This window comes from Desmodus rotundus, chromosome 3 (assembly GCF_022682495.2).
Source record: "Desmodus rotundus isolate HL8 chromosome 3, HLdesRot8A.1, whole genome shotgun sequence".
Classification (NCBI taxonomy): domain Eukaryota; kingdom Metazoa; phylum Chordata; class Mammalia; order Chiroptera; family Phyllostomidae; genus Desmodus; species Desmodus rotundus.
In genome coordinates, this window is record NC_071389.1 from 130,856,397 (window position 1) to 130,876,037 (window position 19,641).

Below are 19,641 nucleotides of genomic sequence, written 5' to 3' on the forward strand. Positions count from 1 at the left end.
TAGCTTCCTTATCCTCTCTTCATAAAATGAGACATTGTACTTCTCTTAGTTTTTTGTGATGGTATCTTTCTTAATTAGATAAGGCCTATTCCTGGAGCTTGGGCTCGCCTTGCAGGTGGTTGATGTTGGGAGACAGATATGGCTGAGGCTTTAAATTCAAATGGACCATGGTCCTAGTCTTGGCCCTGCACTGTTCTACATCCATGAACTTAGACAGACACATTTTGGAGACTTGATACCCTCATTTTCAAAGCAGGGCTTATATACCCACCTCATTGGTTGAGGAATACATGAGATAACAGATAAAACCTCTGGCTTAATGTGTTAATTTATTATCCTTTTCCTTGACCTTGGTACCTTCCTCAGGTTAAGAACTCTTTTCTTCCATTCATTCTTTTTAAATTTTTAAAAAATTTTTCAATTACAGTTGATGTACAATATTATATTAGTTTCAGGTATACAACCCAGTGATTAGACATTTATATGATTTATGAAGTGATGACCTCAGTAAATGTAGTGCCCATTCAACATTACATAGTTATCACAATATTATTGACCGTACTCCCTGTGCTGTACTTTACATCCCATGACTGTTCTGTAACTACCGATCTGTACTTCTTAATCCCTTCACCTTTTAACCCACTCCCCTGAACGCCTCCCATCTGGCAACCATCAAAATGTTCTCTGTATCTGTATGAGTCCATTTCTGTTCTGTTTGTTTATTTATTTTTTTTTAGATTCCACAAATAAGTGAAATGTATGGTATTTGTCTTTCTCTTTCTAACTTGTTTTACTCAGCACAATACCCTCTAAGTCCATCCATGTTGTTGCAGATGGCAAGATTTTATTCTTTTTTTTTATGGCTGAGTCATATTCCATTGTATATATACACCACTTCTTCTTTATCCACTCATCTATTGATGAACAGACACTTAAGCTGTTTTTATGTCTTGGTTATTGTAAATAATGCTACAATGAACATATGGATGCCTATGACTTTTTGATTTGGTGTTTGGGGTTTCTTTGGAATATACCTGAAGTGAATTGCTGGGTCTTTGTCTCTTATTTTAAGTCTACTTTGTCTAGGATTAGTTTTGCTACCACAGCTTTTTCATTTTTTCATTTCTATTTTTATGAAATATCTTTTTCTATCTTTTTACTTTTGGTCTGAGTCTCTTATAGACAGCATATGTAAGAATCTTGTTTTGTTATCCATTCAGCCACCCTGTGTTCACTCATTTTTTAAAAAGATTTTATTTATTTATTTTTATTTATTTACTTTTAGAGAGAGGGGGAGGGAAGGAGAAAGAGAGGGAGAGAAATTGCAATGTGTGGTTGCCTCTTGCATGCCCCCATACCCACAACCCAGACCCTGACTGGGGATCGAACTGGTAACCCTTTGGTTCATAGGCCTGTGCTCAGTCTACTGAGCTACACCAGCCAGGGCATTCTCTTAAACTTTGCAAAATGTATCCTTCATGCCCTGTCTCAAAAATTCTTTGAGTCCTTGAAATGTTGTTAGATGTCACCAACAACCTCCCAAGTGTCAAATAAGTGGTACATATTTTTAACCCTCCTCATCTTCCTGTCTCCTCCAAATCCATGCCTCTGCTCCACTTCTCCCAGCTTGTGACACAACTATTTCCTCCCTAACACTTCCTCCCTCTTATATCCTGTGACTTTGCTAAATTTTGCCTGGATACAATGAACACTGAAGAATATATAAAAGCTAGCACTCTCTTTTACAATTTTGTGACTCCTTTATATTCCAGAGGTCCCTGTTTTCAGGGATCTCATTGCATTCTCTTTTGAGGGTCTCCCCATTTCAATCACTCCTTTCTATGTGTGTGACTCCTTTGCCTTGCTTTCCACAATGATCTCCAATACGCTGCATCCCTAATAACAGCCATTTATGGGAAGGTTCTGCCAGGGCTTGCCACACCTAAACTCATCTGTTCTATAAAGCAAAACAGAAATGTTTTTTGGGATAATAACATCTGGTTCATAATCAGAAGGAATGAAATTGGGATAAGGAGCAGACACTAGACAGAGATCCTGGGACAGTGATGGGGACCAGTAAATATGCCCACAGGACACACAAGAAGGAAGTTTCATGAGGCTTGAAATGCTGGGGTTAGTTGTGACTTGGGTTATACTTAGCATTTAATAGCCCTTCAGTGGCCAGTTCTTTCTACCTCCAGAGTGGGACAGTCATACATCTATATTTCATTCTCGTGCCTCCACCCAGCTCAGAATTGCATAGACACTTGCCCATTGCTGTTACCTCACTACATTAGTAGTTTTCCATTGTTGTAGAATGATTTGCCACAGGCTTAAAACCACTCACATTTATCACCTCACAGTTTCTGCATGGCAGGAGTCCAGAGAGCTTTGATGGGTTCTCTGCTTACGGCCTCACCAGGCTGCGGTCAAGGGGCTGACTGTGCTGTGTTCTCGTCTGGAGGCTTGACTAGGGGAGAATCCACTTGCAGGCACACTCAGTTTTTTGACAGGTTTCCTTTCTTTTTTGGCTGTAGAATTGAGAATGTGGTTTCTTGCTGGCTTTTGGGAAGAGACTACCCTAACTCTAGCTCATAGAGGTCCCACACAGTTTTTTTCACATGGCCATTCACTTCCTCAAGCCAGCAAGGAGAATCTATATAATGTAATGCCATCATGGGAGTGAAATACCATCATTTTTGCCTTATTTTGCTCCTAAGATGCAAATCACAGGCCCCACCTAGTTCAAGAGGAGAGGATTACACGGGACCATAAACAAGAGGTAGGGATAATGGGAACCACCTCAGAGGTTATCCACAACACTCTTAGTATACTATATTTCACATACCTATTAGAATAATAGGTTCTATTAATTTAAATTATAAAAGTAATAAAATAATAGCTCAGGAAGATGTGTATGTTTATATTTATGTAATCTAACTCTTCACAATAGCAGAAAGTCAATAGATACTGTCTAACATAGGAGAGTCTTAACAGGAAGTATAAACATATCATTTAGTGATTTTAGAAATAAACACCATAAGAAATGAAAACAGCTTTTGAGGAGTTCCAGCCAAGATGGAGGCATAGGTAGAGACCCTTCTTTCCTTGCACAACCAAAAGGAGGATGACAACCAATCTGAAATCAATAAATAACCAAAAGCACCAGAAAATCAAACTGCATGGAACTCCAACAACAAAGGAATTAAAGAAAAAATCAACCAGAACAACCAGACTGGTAAGGCAGTGGACCATGAAGTCCAACTCAGAAAAATCGTGGTGATGGGGCAGACTGTGAGTGTGGGGCTGGCTGCCAAGAGGCAGGCTTTGCAGGAGGGGCTGACTTAAGAGGACTCAGAGGTGGCTGTGGGCTACGGTGGTTTCAGCCATAGGAGAAGCTCCCAGTCTCCCACAAGAGTTTGTTGGAAAGTGGGGCTAGAGTCAAGCAGGTGAGCTGCACTGTTCCCTCTCTGATCCCTCCCCCACAGGCAGTGCCCCAGCGCAGCAAGGAGGGTTGCCCTGCCCAGGTAAATACCTAAGGCCCTGCCCCCTTACAACCTATCAGCTGTGCCAAGACAAAGAAATATGGCCCAAATGAAACAACAGAGTAAAGCCTCAGAAAGAGAGCTAAGTGAGGAGGAGATTGCCAACCTATCTGATGGACAATTCAAAGCCCTGGAATTCAAAATGCTCACAGATCTGAATGAGCTTGGTTGAAAAATGAAAAAACAAATGAAGGATACCCAAAATGAAATAAAGCAAAATATTCAGGGAACCAACAGTGACAGGAAGGAAACCAGGACTCAAAGCAATGATTTGGAACAAAAGGAAAAAATAAACATCCATCCAGAACAAAATGAAGAAACAAGAATTTGAAAAAGTGAAGAGACTCTTACAAACCTCTGGGGCAACCTGAAATGTTCCAATATCTGAATTACAGTGGTGCCAGAAGGAGAAGAGGAAGACCAGGAAATTGAAAACTGATTAGAACAAATAATGGAGGAAAACTTCTCCAATCTGGCAAAGAAAATAGACTTCCAGGAAGTCCAGGAAGCCCAGGGAGTCCCAAAGAAGTTGGACCCAAGGAGGAACACACCAAGACACATCATCATTAAGTTACTCAAGATTAAATATAAAGAGAGAATCCTAAAAGATGCAAGAGGAAAGGAGAGCATTACCTACAAAGGAGTTCCCATTAGACTATCAGCTGATTTCTCAAAAGAAACCTTGCAGGCAAGAAGGGGCTGGAAAGGAGTACTTGAAGTCATGAAAGGCAAGGACCTACATCCAAGATGACTCTATCCAGCAAAGCTCTCATTTAGAATGGAAGGGCAGATAAAGTGCTTCTCAGATAAGGTTAAGTTAAAGGAGTTCATCATCACCAAGCCATTATTAGATGAAATGTTAAAGGGACTTATCTAAGAAAAAGAAGATCAGAAATATGAACAGTAAAATGACAACAAATGCACAACTATCAACAAATGAACCTAAAAGAAAAGAAAAACAACAAAAACAAAAACTAAGCAAACAATCAGAAAAGGAACAGAATCAGAGAAATGGACATCACATGGAGGGATTTCAGTGGGGAGAGGGAAGTGAGGAATAGGGGGGAAAAGGTACAGGGAAGAAGAAGCATGGTTAGTAGTTATAAGGTAGATGGGGGGAGATAAAAAATGGTATGGGAAACAGAGGACTTAAAGAACTTATATGTACAACCCATGGATATTAAGTAAGGTTGGGGGGATGCTGGAGGGTTGGGGGGCAGGGTGGAGGGGGGATAGAGGGGGAAAAATTGGGAAAACTGTAGTAGTATAATCACTAAAAATATTTTTTAAAAAAACAATAAAAAAAGAAATGAAAACAAGTGCTTAATAGTGGAAAGAATGGACAGGAATTTTCACTGTAAATCCTTTATCACCTCTTTCCTCTTTTTTTTTTAAGCCATGTACGTATATCATGATGATGAAATTAAAAAAAAAATTATTGTACTTTTCCCGTCTCTATTTAGTCCCCTTTTACCACCCCTGCAGTCACCACACTGTTGCCCATGTCCATGAGTCCTTTTTCCTTCTTGCTCAATCCCTCCACTCCTACCTTTTATAGAGAACTGTCTTCCTGCTCTCTATGAGTCTGTTTCTGTTTTGCATGTTAGTTCAATGGGTTCATTAGATTCCACATATGAGTGAGATCATATGGTACTTGTCTTTCTCTGACTGGCTTATTTCACTTAGCATAATGCTCTCCAGGTCCATCCATTCTGTCACAAAGGGTAAAAATTTCTTCTCTTTTATGGCCGAGTAGTAGTACTGTATAGCTACTGTGGAAAACAGTATGGAGATATCACAAAAAATTAAAAATGAATCTGCCTTTTAACCCAGTGATCCCATTTCTGGGAATATGTCTGAAGGAACCCAAAACACTAATTCAAAAGCATATAAGCACCCCCATGTTCATTGCAGCATTATTTACCATCACCGAGATATGGAAGCAGCCCAAGTGTCCATCAGTAGATGAGTGGGTAAAAAACAACTATGGGACATTTACACAACTTACATGATGATGAGACTTTAAAAAATATATTAAAATATACTTCTATGCTAGGCTTAATGTGATATCACCCTTTTTGAAATTTTTCCCAGTGACCCATTAATGATTTATTTGTTTGTTATTTAAACAATCCAAAATATATATTTTGCTTTAAATATTTAAACAAATATTTGGAAAAAGTACATTAGAAACTTGAATCTCAGGGTTTTAGGAATTTTATTTCAACTTCCAAACTTACATATGAATCTCATCTATAACATCCCTACTAAATGACTGGGAATCCAGTCTCTTCTAACATACTTGGTCAGCTCTGACAATAGGGCATGCACTACAACAATAGCAGCACCTGTTCAGTAAACTTCAAAACATTCCTCATTATGGTCTCACAAGTATTTATTCAGTGACTATAAAGTTTCAGGTATTCTGTTCGATCCAGAAAACACATAGATGAATAAGAAGCCACCCTGCTCTTAACTACTTTGAACTGAAATATCTGTCCTCTAATATTTACTAGCATATGCTGTCTCTTCTCTCTAGACCCACATCATAGATTATAGCAGCCTCAATGTAGGGATTTGGAACCAGGAAATGTGTTCCAATCCTCCCTCTGCTAACACTGCTAATGTGAAATTGAACAGATGACTGTTAAATGAGATACTAATATCTATCTCTGTGCTATAGGGAAGTGATAGCTCATGGGTAAAAGTGTTCAGCACTGTATTTGATACATAGTAACTTTAAATGTTAGTCTTTGCAGTAGTAACAATAATACCTATTGATTTAACTTTTTATTATTTGAAGACTGATGAGAAACTGAAATATCTTCAGTTTCTCATCAGTCATGGCTTGTAGGTTCTTCCTATTACTGGTTACTGTCCTGTATATATTGTTCTGTTTGTTAATGAGCCTCTTACTTGGCTGAACACAATATCCCTTATGTAGTTTTACTAGAGCCAAGTTGAACATAATTATTTTCTGCTTTTGTGTACATTTCCTACTTCTGTCAATGCAAAGAACAAAATTATTTTCTTTGGGCACTCATTCTACTGAGACTGGTCTGAAGTACCCGAAAGTCACCTCTCCATAGACTGCTCTTTACTTGACCTTCACACTCAGATCTCACCTTGTACTCGCTCTTCTAGAAGAACCCTGGGACATTTTCTCCCCAGAGACATCGTCTTGCTACTTAGTGTTACCAATGTCTGAGATTCATACAGATACATTTTTAATCCAAAATATCTCTCAAGTTTGTCAGTGTTTGTCCCTGATCAACATGAAAAGAAAGCCAGCTAAATGCTGGCCAGTTGCTATGGAATGAGGCTGAGGGGGGACTCAGTAACAGTTTAGGAAAGCTTGAGATAAGTTTACTCTGTTGAGCATTAGAAACAAACAGAAGCAAGCCTTAATGATTTTTTCACTTAAATAATGTGCAGAATGATACAATATCCATTAGGAGGTTTCCAAACATTTACAAACTGCAAACTTGTCATTTTACTGTTTCTTGATAATAGGTAACATTAATCACATCATAGTCTATAATAAAAATGTAGAAGCATTTCTTGAGAGTAAATCTAAATTTTCATTAATTTAATTCAGTATGTATCCAGTGAGCCTAAATTGACTGATATAATTTAGGGCTGTATAGATAGATATATATTTTGGGTTTGTTTTAAATAAAATCAGATTAAGTATAATGAAGATTATTGCATGCAGGATCAGGTTGGTTTAATCAGGTGGGTTTGGAATTTAACTCTCAGGACTTGTAATTCATTCACATAAATTCCAGAGATTCCTGAGTAGCTTATAAGAGGCCTTTCATGTTGGTGAATTGTGACATTCCCTGACTCAGTTCTTCTCAACTGGGGGTGATTTTGCTCTCCAGGAGACATTTGGAATCTCTGAAGACATTTTTTTGTTGTCACAGCTAGGAAGATGCTTCTAGTGGGTAAGGACCAGAGATACTGCTAAACTTCCCACGGTGCACACAGCAGCCCCTTACAACACAAAAATTACTGAACACAGAATGTCAGCAGTGCTTAGGGTGAGAACGCTGCACCAGTCCAATGAGTCCCAAACTTTTGGAAGCTGCAATGGATCTTTTTTCTTCTGTATTTCCTTTATTTCTACTGTTTCACTCCATCGTTCCCATTATTTCTTAAGTTCTGATTCTCTCCCATAATTTTTGCTCTTAAATTTTTATTTTCCTTCTTTTTTAAAAAAGATTTTACTTATTTTGAGAGAGGGAAAGGGAAGGAGAAATAGATTGAGAGAAACACCAGTGTGGTTGCCTCTCACGTGCCCCCTACTGGGCACCTGGCCCACAACCCAGGCATGTGTTCTGACTGGGAATTGAACTGGCGACCCTTTGTTTTGCAGGCTGGTGCTCAATCCACTGAGCCACACAAGTGAGGGCTCTTTTTCTTCTTTAAAAAAACCTGATTAATATCTAATGCTTTTATATAAAGTCAAAATCTAAGAACTATCACTACATGGCCCACCCTGATAATTAGTTATTTTCTGGACTACTATAAAACCAATGTTCAAATCACTGCCCAGGTTAAGGAGGGTTTTTCCAACGAATACCAGAATTTTGGAGAATTGCTGATTGTTGCAAGTATACAGGCCAGCTCTTACCTTGAATGGCAGTATGTCAAGAGAGATGCTTAACCTAGTTAATTGATGGGATGCTATGGTTTACTCATAATAGTTTATCTGACATGGGTATAAATATTGAGAGATTTAACGCAAAATTGTAGTTCAGGGGGAAATTCTTTGTGCTACCTCGTTGTACCTTCTATAGCAGTTTCTACACAGTAGATTGTCAAAGTGGCTAATTGATAGTGGAAACAGCTGTGTGGCTTGGGCATAAACTATTGACTAAGATTCCAGAGCACCTCTGAATTATGTGTTTGTGCTGCTGCCCTCCCTGATTTTCCTGTGGAGGAGAGCTGAAGGGGCCCTTGGAAGGCAGAAGACCTTCACCTGTCCCATATCGGGCTCCCTTTCTGGAGGGTTTTTTTTTTTTTTTTAAATCACAACATTTTTCGAATAGATTGCATAGCTGTCCCCTGATTTTCATCACAGTGCTTTTTCTGGATAAAGGTGTAACAAGATTTAGATAATTTTTTCTCAAAAATATCATTTGGAGAACTGGGAATTTTCTTGACTCTTTTCTCCATTATTTTATGTCTCAGAAAAGCTAATATTTAAAAGATCTGTCTTTGTAGATAATTAAATAAACTGCCTTAAAATGCCTTGCTTTCCTGAGATTTTTTTCCCTAAGCATCTCTTATTTTTTGAAAATTCTAAATGCTTTATATTACTAAGGAATGAAAAATCCTATTTTTGGCTTTATGAGCAAAGATAACCCCAAGCCAAGCATATAAGATAATTAAAAGACAGCTGTACCAAAACTTATAAATAAATAAAAATCTAAATTATGAATTGTAATTGAGAATAAATAGGGTATATTTTATTTTTTTATTATTATTTTTTAAATTTTAATTTTTTATTGTTATTCAATTACAGTTGTGTGCCTTTTCTCCCCATCCCTCCACCCCGCCCCAGCTGAACCCCCTCCCTCCCCCGCCTCCACCCTCCCCCTTGATTTTTGTCCATGTGTCCTTTATAGTAGTTCTTGTAATAGGGTATATTTTAAATAAAAGGTTTTTTAGCTGAGTTTTGAAGCAGAACTTAAAAAGGAATAGATAAAAGGAGAGTAGTTCTTGCAATGTTTTCTTTTTTCCAAAACTGTTTTACTTTGGACAGTTTTGAACAGCCAAGAAAGTAGAGAAAAGAGAATAATGAGCTCCCAGTCACCCATCACCAGGGTTGAATAATTATCAACATTCTGCCATTCTGTCCTCAGCTCTCTGGTGTTATTGTTACTTCTGTGAACATGTTCTAAAATAAATTACAGACTTCACATCGCTTTGCTCCTACATGTCTAACGAATTGCAAATCTCTAAAAACTGAATGTTTTAATTCACTCAACATTTCCATTACCACAACTAACAGAATTACTAATATTATCCTGGTATCATCTAATACCTAGATTACATTCAAATTTCCCTGATTGTCTTCAAAGTCTACACTGTTAGGTATTTTCTAGTGAGAATCCACATGTTGCATTTGGTCACTAAGTCTCTTAAAGCAACATTTCCATTGATTGATATTTAGCCTTATTTTTAGGGTTGATAATCTATGCAAAATCCCTAATAGTATTTGGCCAAATCACCCTTTTCCCATCCCTTTTCAACCAGCTATGCTGTGTGGAGAAGGAAAAGCGAGAGAGCCCTTTTGTTATCCTAACAAAAATCTTTAAGTATTTGTAATCTGCTCCTGACATTTTTCTACCTCAACATCCGCCGCTTTGGTGGACTTGACATGTGTCAAGTACATTAGGGGATCTAGGGACAATGACAGTTACTGCAAATATCCCTTAGGTCCATTGAGAAGCATTGCCATGCAGTTCTGTTCAGGTCTGTCACTCCACTCAATCAGAGATGAACTCCTGTCACTAACGTGTAGTAAGCAGCCATGCAGGCCTCTCGCACCTGGCATAAAACAGTATGCCTGGACTGCTTCCCTTCTGGGGGTAAAGGAAGCAGTGGAAATATTTTAGTCCTGAAATCTTTGCACGAGGGTGTTGAGGTTTACAACACCTGAAGTCAGAAGCAAATGTCTGCTTCTTCCTGCCATCCAGTGTTGGTCTCTTAAGATCATAGCAATCACAGTGTGTTACAATGATGCAGGATTTTAGTAGCTTCAGAATTAAATTTTGGTTTGTGAAGGAGACAGGAGTCATGTAAATGATAGTATCTTTTTTAAAAACATGGTTCCAAAGTTACCAATTCCTTAAATTAATACTTGAGTGAAGTCATTATTAAGTATAATGCTTATAAGCAGTCTTTGCAAGCAACTATTTTTAATTACAGTATATAAGCAACCCCATCGCTCCAGAGACTGTGAACACAGTAGATTCGATGGCAGAATTATTTGAGGGTTCAGCAGAGATATCTTCTGACCTGTACGCGATCGCTTCAGTTATGTATAACACTTATCCACATAACAGATTTCCTGCGAGGAATAGAGTTGAAGACCAGCATTCGACAGTTGGTAGGTGCAATTTTTACGTTCTATGAAGTACACTTAAACCCCCAGTGCTAGCTAGCACAGATATGAACCTTAGCTTAAAGTTCAACCACATTATTAATGGTTCATGTGCTGGAGTCAGATTTTTTTGTTCTTTCACTGTTGGATAACCTCATGCAGCAAATGGAAATGCCACACAGGCAGAAGCTGGCCCCTTCTAACCCATCTGACCTTCCTCCTAGAGAAAGTAGCACCCTAGAGTCTTTGGCCAAGCTGCATAGACAATCAGTTATTACAGTTGCCAAAGCAGGTGTGATGGGGAGGGATTAACATATCTTCAAATCATTTACAGGCCTCACACTCTCTGCAGCTTTTGACTAATAGGTTTTCAGATGTCACTAAAGGTAAATAGGTCAGAAAGTTACAACTCCAGTGCATGCAGTGATAAACAGGTGTAGGTGACCCCGACGACGTGGTGATGTCATTAGTGTATACACTTGCTCTTCAGGGTCAATGGATCTTTTTGTTTCTAAGAGAAGAATGTCATACATAGCAAATTAAAACTACTGGGTTAGAAAACACAGGTTTAAATTATCTCTGGTTTTTCTGAAATGCTAAGTGAGAAGAATATTTTCCCTTATTTTCTCTCTGATTTGGTATTTGTCCTGTTCCAAATTTAAAGTGTTATTTTACTGATGTTAAAATCAGACAAAGAAATCACATTACCTTTAGTACATGTGTATTTCATCCACCGATTCATTCATTTCTCTGTGCAAAGAGCACTGGGGGCAATGCTACAAATTAAGAGGCCCACAATTTCTGATACAGATATTTCCTTAAACATTTCAAGTTCAGCCTAATTGCTAATTAACATTACTAGAAGCACAAGTTTTAAATAAATAAAAGAATCTAACATTGTTTGAAATCCTTATTCAGACAGATTTATGTATCAGTTATCCAAACAGGATTGCTTTAAAATATTACTGGGTTTAGTGAAGGTATAGTGAATTTTGAGTTCAAATATAAAGCCTCATTTCTATCTTTCACAGCATAATCTAGCAATGATATAATATTTCAGTTTGATATCATTGCCTAGTCTGTCTTTTCAGACAAAATTCCCAGCCAGTCCCTTTTGAGCAAGTTATAGTTTCTCAACATACCTATCTCATGTTCCAGAATAGTGCGTAATAACTACCAAAACTACATGTGAGCACAAAGTGTTTATAGATATTGTTGGGGAGTGTTCAGCATATTTATTACCAATTATACATATACCTTTCATATAAAGGAGTGCATGGAGAGATTAATGAATAATGTGAAATCAGTTTTCAGATTTTACTGAGTGAGCAAAAATAATTTTGATCATGAACCCAAACACCTCTTTTTCTAAAAACATGATTTTGAATAGGAACTACATGGAACCAGTATATCACTGACATTGCTGCTGAACAGCTGTCTTACGTTATCCGGAGACTTGTACCCTTCACTGAGCACATGATTAGTGTATCTGCTTTCACCATCATGGGAGAAGGACCACCGACGGTTCTCAATGTGAGGACACTTGAGCAAGGTAAGAATGTGCCGCCTCTGAAGTAATTGCCCGCAATTATTGCTCTTGCACATTTTAATACTTTTGCTTTTTGTCCCTACTAATTGTTCATTCTTCTTTTCAAGTGCCAAGCTCCATTCAAATTATAAACTATAAAAATATTAGTTCTTCATCTATTTTGTTGTATTGGGATCCTCCAGAATATCCCAATGGAAAAATAACTCATTACACAATTTATGCAATGGAACTGGATACAAACAGAGCATTCCAGATGACTACTGTAGATAACAGCTTTCTCATAACAGGTAGAACGAAGTTTTGCTTCTTGAAAAACATTTCTATTCTGATGGAAAACATGCATCTCTTTGTGCCTTAAGCCCTGCAGGCCATGTATGTCTTCATTCCAGATTTTGTCGGGCTGTGCTGCCATGGATATCTTTAAAAGTAGGTGAAGAAAGAGCTTGAGTAAATGTGTTCTCCTTTATATTTACCTGCAAAGAGGTAAAACCAGCAGATCACAAGTATCCTAGGAATATACTTAACCCAGGGAATTTTAGGTCTGGTCTATTGAAATAAGTCACTACTGAAGGCTTGAAAGAATGAATGTGAAAATCAGCCGAAGTAACCAGCTGGTATGGTGTTTGTGCCAAGTCAACTATACTCCTTCCGGTGTGCCAAAAGTTATTTTTCAGCCTAAAATTATTTATTAATATTTTAGGAAGGAACTAAAACATCATCAACATGGGAAGATCCTCAAGTCCAAAGAATCTTAGGAGATTGAGGTTATAAAGAAGCTGGCCTGGGTGGTCAGTCTCCCAAATAAATTAGTTTCACCATTTCTATGTCCAGTGGCACTAATCTAAGAGTGTTCTTTTAAGGAATTTAAACAGATTGCCTGTTGTCTTTATAGGGTTAAAGAAATACACAAAATATAAAATGAGAGTGAGTGCCTCAACCCATGTTGGAGAAAGTTCTTTGTCTGAAGAAAATGACATCTTTGTGAGAACTCCAGAAGATGGTAAGACTACCCAGTGCGGTTTTAATAGGAAGAGCACGTAGTGTTGCGTGCTGTCACCTACCGCACGCTGCCTTCAGTGTCTGAAGTCATGACCGTGAGAAAAATACATGTATTTAACATGTTCTTTCCTTTCCCCAGAACCAGAATCATCCCCCCAAGATGTGAAAGCTACTGATGTGACTGCAAATGAAATAAGTTTGAAGTGGTTGCCACCTGAGAAACCCAATGGGATTATTGTTGCTTACGAAGTTCTCTATAAAAATATAGATGCCTTATTTATGAAAAACACCTCAACAACAAACATAATTTTAAGGGACCTGAAACCTCACAGCCTCTATAACATCTCCGTGAGGTCGTACACCAGATTGGGCCACGGCAATCAGCTGTCTTCTTTACTGTCCGTACGGACTGCTGAGACTGGTGAGCTTTTTGTTTGGTCACTTAGTAATACATCGTAATGAAGTAAACATGTCTGACAGTTGCTATATTGTTCCTATTTTACTTCACGTAAAGCCCCTCATTATGCCATTTTGTGTGATCCAGGAATTTATTTGCTTTTTCTGGTAAAAGTGTGGGGAAAGGCTTGCCATGCAAACTTTTTAAAAGTATGATTTGCTTATAAAGGTACTCCAAAATAAAAATCAGCAAATTTTACAAATGAAAGGTCTTAAGAAACTAAAGACATTTTTCAGTGTACCTGCAAATTTGCAAGTTGATAACTACTGGCTTTCAAATTAGGTAGAAGCAGAGACACACTCATAAGAGTAGATTCCTACACTCTAATGAGGTATGTATATGGATGCAGGTGTGGAGTGGGAACAAAAAAGGGCATCCTGGGGAAGCCAGGAGGAGGAGGGGGCACTTGACCTGGATCTTAAGGAGTCAGGTGGAATGGGCAGGAGGCCCTTACACAGGCCGTGTGGTGCGTGGGCAAGAGAGGAGTTACTTGTGTTTGGTTTTCCTGATGCAAGAGCAAACAGCACAAAAGAAGACATTTTGTCTGATGATCTTAGTTTATTGTTCGTATTTATAATCATTTACTGGAGCATCACTCTTAACTTTATAGTGTGTGCTAAGACTTAACAACTAAATTTAAAGTTACCGTTTCAGCCCTACATGTAAAAAATAAATATTTATTGACTGGCAACTGGCTGAACCATATGGAATTGCTGTTCTTGTAGGTCACAATGTCCAAATATGAGCATTTTTATATGGCTCAGCCAGACCCTATATGACTCTGTTGCTGACTTTGAGGATCAAGGAATCTAGCAAAGCAGCTTACCTTTGAACAAAAGAATCCTTTTGAAACTGATCACAAATTAATTAACTGAGATGACACAATGCCCATAGATAATGGCATTGGTTATAATTGCAGGAACAAGATAATAATGAAAAGAGCATTTTTTATGATCAAAAGCTCCCCTAAAGTAAAACGTAATTGATATTCAACTATATATTATCTTGTCTCATTGCTTTTATAGATAATGTACTTCAGTATTTTTGTAAGAAAAATATCTGCTCTTTACAAGGCCTAGTTTTATCTTATTTTACACCTAGTCGAGGAAAGAAACAAGCAGATTTTAAGCCCCTGCAGAGTGCCACAGGCTCTGCCATTGGCTGTCACAATAATCACCGTCTTATTCAAGAATACAGCAGTAAGGCATTATCACCTTCATTGCCTAATGAAAATCGGAGACCCGAGAGGTTCATCCTTTCTATAAGTATTTACGGTATGCCGAGCTCTACTGGGGATATAGCGCTGTTGAATAAAATGAAGTTTTACCCACCTACAGTAAGTATTAATTGGTGGGTATTTAATTGTTTAAGGTTATACAGTGGGTAAAGGATGAAACTGGAATTGGAATCCCAATCCATCTGCCTCCAAAGCCCACTTCCTTTCACAGGACATGCTGTTTTAGAAACCACCAATAAAGTGGGTAAATTATTAACACACAGAGTCCGGCAGAAGTAAGGCTTGAGTGTGGTTGGTAAGTACGTGAATGTCTGGCACAAGATGCACAGCAATTGGAACATTCACCTAAAATGTCACATGGTGTGCTTGAGTGTGATATTCTTATGTTACAGAATTATGTGCTTATGATTTTGTAATGAAAAAGGGGCATTATTTGTGCTGGACCCTGTATATCCAAGATCTTTCTGTTCATTGTTACAGTGATGTTTTGCTGTCTTGGGCTCTGAACAGCATCAGAAAGGAAAGTAAGAACTTAACAAAATCCTGTCATGGTATTAAACAATAGCATATCCACGCATGCTTATCAAATGTTTCACTCCATAAATGGTCACAGCATCAAGAACACCTTATTTTTATGACTACCTATAAAAAATCATTTGTTTGCTAATTGTTATATGCATGCAGTTTTTTTACTTAGTATTAAAAAGTAAATTTGATTATTATTTCATTATTTGTTGTATGAGCTTGACTCTAAGATAGGGATAACAATAAAATAAAACCATAAGTGAACATAAGAATTCAACTTGAAATGTAATTTAAAATGTGAATTTTATTTTTGGAAGATGTCTTAGAAAACACACAAACCTCTTTATTTTGTAGATGAGGACACCTAGGGATATTTGAATAAAATGACTCAAAAATAATAATAGATGAGAAGTAAGTAATGTTTGGACTTGACAGTGAGCCTCCTGACAGCCATTCAAGGCTCCTGAGCTGGTAACAAAAGCAGAGAAGGGGGAAATAACTTATGACATGGTTCACTAGCTCACCCACTTGGGTGAGAGCAATTTGATTATCCTTACACTAGACATTTCAGAAGCAAAAGAGGCCTTACAATAGGGTATAAGGCTCAATGTCCAGTATCCTAATTTCTAGTTCTCTGTCCTAAATTAGGGTACTCTCAAGGTCTATGCATTGCCCATCTAGATGGAAATGATGGACAATGGAATCTATGTTAGTTACTTTTCCTAGATCGTGTTTACCACGACTGAGCTCCTTCTGCATAAAAGGAGGCTAGAATTTTAAATAGAGTCTCAAGGTGTCATCTGAAACAGGATGTGCTCAAGAACAGCTATCTCTTCCCAGGGCTTACAGGTTTATTCTTTACTCTTATCTAAAAAACAAGAGCCCACTTTTTGTTATTGTTTTATAAGAAATGAAGGAATGTGCTAACTCATGTGTTAATGCTGCTAATTACAAATAGGAGAACATTATTTGTTCAAATGTCTTATCTCGATTGGAGAATCAGGGTTCATTAATGCTTGGAAGTGAAATACCATACTCCTGTGTTCAAGCAGGAAAGATCAACACAAGACTGATTTCATGTGTGCGCATATGTGTTTCTGTGTGCTTAAGTATAGAATGCACAGTTTGACAAGCAAACTTGGGATTAGTTTATATTTTCTCATGTAGTGTGCAATAATCACAAAAAGAACTCTAAGTTCCTATGCAAATTACCCTTTGATGATCCATGTATTTCCTTTCCTTTTTAAGACATACTTTTTTTACAGTAAGCCTTTAACCAAATGCCTTGAATATGTCTGATTTTGGGCAACAACCATCAGTGGATAGTAACTTAGATGTTGACTAAAATTTTGTGTAGCACTTTATAAATTTATATCAATTAATAGCATTTCTTAATTTATCTATGTAAGATTAAAACTATATATGCCAAACAACAATCTTTTGGCATATTCAAGGTAACTTCCCACTTCCTATTTTAGTACAGTATCATCATGAACTAAATTATTTATTTTTAATTTTTACATAGATTCATCTTATTTCAACTAACTATACTAATTACCTTTATTCTTGAGTTATCTATTTTATACACTACTTCCACACTTGGAAACACTATGCTATTTTAGAAAACTGAAGAGTTCTTCACCACTCTCTAAAATTAGTAAGTCATCCAGTTGGTTTTGCTTTACTTTCCCCGAAGATCCAGCACTGGTTATTCTCTCAGGATTAAGGAATAAAACTGCAAAGGATATCAGCCTGCATCAGGGATGCATATTTATATCCTGACTACTGGGGGTAGGCAGGCAACTCCACAGGGCAACTTAGAAAATGCCAATGAGAATTTTTCAAAATCAGAAGTTGTACTGAATTATAAAATTCAAGCATAGCGTCACTAATTCCTTTGTTTCTTACTATTGAAAAGCTATTCATTTAATTTTACTTATTTTCCTTAGCTGTGAGTTTCTCTCCTATTTTCAGCACATTCTATATCATTCTGAACTATTTATGCACCCATTGAACAGATTTTTATGGACTCCATATCATGTCCTACAGCTCTAGTGGGCACTGTGGATACAACAGTAGACAAGACAAAATTCCTAGCTCCTGGAACTTAACGCTCTTACAAGGGCCACAGAAAATAAGCCGGTAAACAAATGATACATATGACTTTTGGAAATTGTAAATTTTTTGAAGAAAAAAAATATGAGGGAAAGAAGAGAGAGAATTATGGAGTAGTGAGCAGCTATTTGAGATAGAGACTGATAAAAGGTCTCTCTGAGGATGTTATATATACCCAGGAATATTAATAATCTATGGGATTAAATTAGATGAGGATAAGGAAGAAATGTGTTTGAGAAGGAAAAATAGCACTTGCCAAGTCCCTGGGTGAAGATACATTATCTGGTGAGGAAGAACAGAATGTTTCTGTCATTCAGGCAGAATGAGTTACAGGGAGGGAATTAGCAGATGAGGAGAGAGACAGACAGAGGTGGGCCATGCAGAGATTTGGGTGCCAATGTTAGAAGTTTGGTTAGTTTTAGTGGAAAGGTATTAGAGAATTTTGAGACAAGAAGCTGGTAAGATTTGCAATTTTAGAAGGCTGCTGCGAAATATGTTGGATTTGGGAGTAAAGCGAGAAATCAATATTACCAGTTTTTTTATCTGAATATCTGGGTAAAAAATGTTGGCACCATTACTGAAGTGGGGAAGTTAGTTAAAAGGTCACTTTGGAGGGATTCAGTAGTTTTGTTTTGAATATGTTTGAAATTTCCAAATGCCTGTCATGAAGGAGGTTGTATATGTGCTTGAAAGTCAGAGGAAGAATGTGGAGTTGAATACATAAATTGGAGGCATCACCGTATCTCTGATATTCAAAGTGAAGGGATGAGGAAAGGTCACGTCAGGGCGAGTGTCTGGAGATGAAAGGACGTATAGTTATGTCCTGGGGCAATCTAACCTGTAGACTGGGGAAGTCAAGGAGGAGCTAGCCAAGGACTAAGCAGAAGTGGACACTGAGGTAGGAAGAAAATCAGGACGAGATCATGGAAGGTCTGGGAAGATGGAGATTATTGATGACTATTGATGACTTCACAACAGTAGGTTTCATGGAAAAAATATAAGGGAAAATGCCTAACTGAAGGGGAACTGAGAGAGAATGATGAGTAAGACAATGGCTAAAATGAGTAAAGGCAAATTTTGAAGAATTTTGTTATAAAGTGGAAGATAGGATCAATAGTTGAAAGGACAGTAGTCTTTTTTTTACTGTAATAGATATAATGTGTTTTCACATGCATTTCACATATAATTATGGAAATGATTCAATAAAAAAGAAAATGAATAATCCAACAAAGAGGAAATAACTTCAAGTCTAAAACATTTGACTAGGTAGATGGAGAGGAATCTAGTGTAGAAGTGGAGGGCTAGGCCTTGGAAAGGCATAGAAGAGAAGGCAATTAAAGGGAAATTGGTACTAGAAAGAGAATGTAGTTCTCTTCTGAATGTTTTAATTTTCTCAGTGAACTGAGAGGCAAGTTTATCAGCTTTGGACAAGGAGGGGGAGAGTATTGGGTGTTTGTGGAGAGAGAGGATGGTGAAAATATACACAACAGAATGGAAAAGTAAATTATACATATACACACACACACACACACACACAGGCTGCCAGACAGTGAAGAAGATTTTATTTGATATTTGAGGTTATAAATTTAAATGAGACTAGTCAGCATGACACAGTGTTTTATTCAGACATTTCCAGCTGTGACATTGCTGATGCGGCACCAGCACTGAGTTCAGTTTAATCCGAACTGGAATTTTGCCAGGAAAGTAAGGGTAAAAAAGGAGTTGATGGAGATTGCTGGGGAGAGGTTGTAGTGACAGACTATGGACTCTGACCTGAGTAAGTAGAAAGATGATGGGCAATAATGATCTGATGAGGATAAAATAATTGTTTGATCGACACAATAAGAATTGGTAAGCTGGAAAGGTGGAAAGGAGTTGCCAAAGAGAGGAGGAGTACTGCAGTTGCTGGTAATGACAAGGATTCGGGTGTTGTGAAGGCTAGTGGTTAAGGTGGGGTAGAGGAAAAGACTGTTGGGATTGCAGAGATCAAGGAATGCAGACTCCAGGGAACTGGACAGATATTCGCATCGACGTTGACACCTCTAAGAGTGGTAGAGAGGAAGTCCATCAAACGGGTGGTAAAATTTTTTAGATGTTTAG

At 37.7% G+C, this 19,641-nt stretch overlaps 1 protein-coding gene across 1 annotated transcript in view; it reads left to right on the plus strand.

Moving 5' to 3' along the window:
• Window positions 1-19,641, plus strand: part of PTPRQ (protein tyrosine phosphatase receptor type Q) — a 196,997-nt gene that overhangs the window by 24,333 nt on the left and 153,023 nt on the right. The window contains exons 10-14 of the mRNA XM_024579714.3: window positions 10,485-10,665; window positions 12,050-12,211; window positions 12,316-12,495; window positions 13,101-13,208; window positions 13,347-13,628. Of these exons, the coding sequence (XP_024435482.2) occupies window positions 10,485-10,665; window positions 12,050-12,211; window positions 12,316-12,495; window positions 13,101-13,208; window positions 13,347-13,628 (913 nt within the window). The remainder of the gene's footprint in view (window positions 1-10,484; window positions 10,666-12,049; window positions 12,212-12,315; window positions 12,496-13,100; window positions 13,209-13,346; window positions 13,629-19,641) is intronic.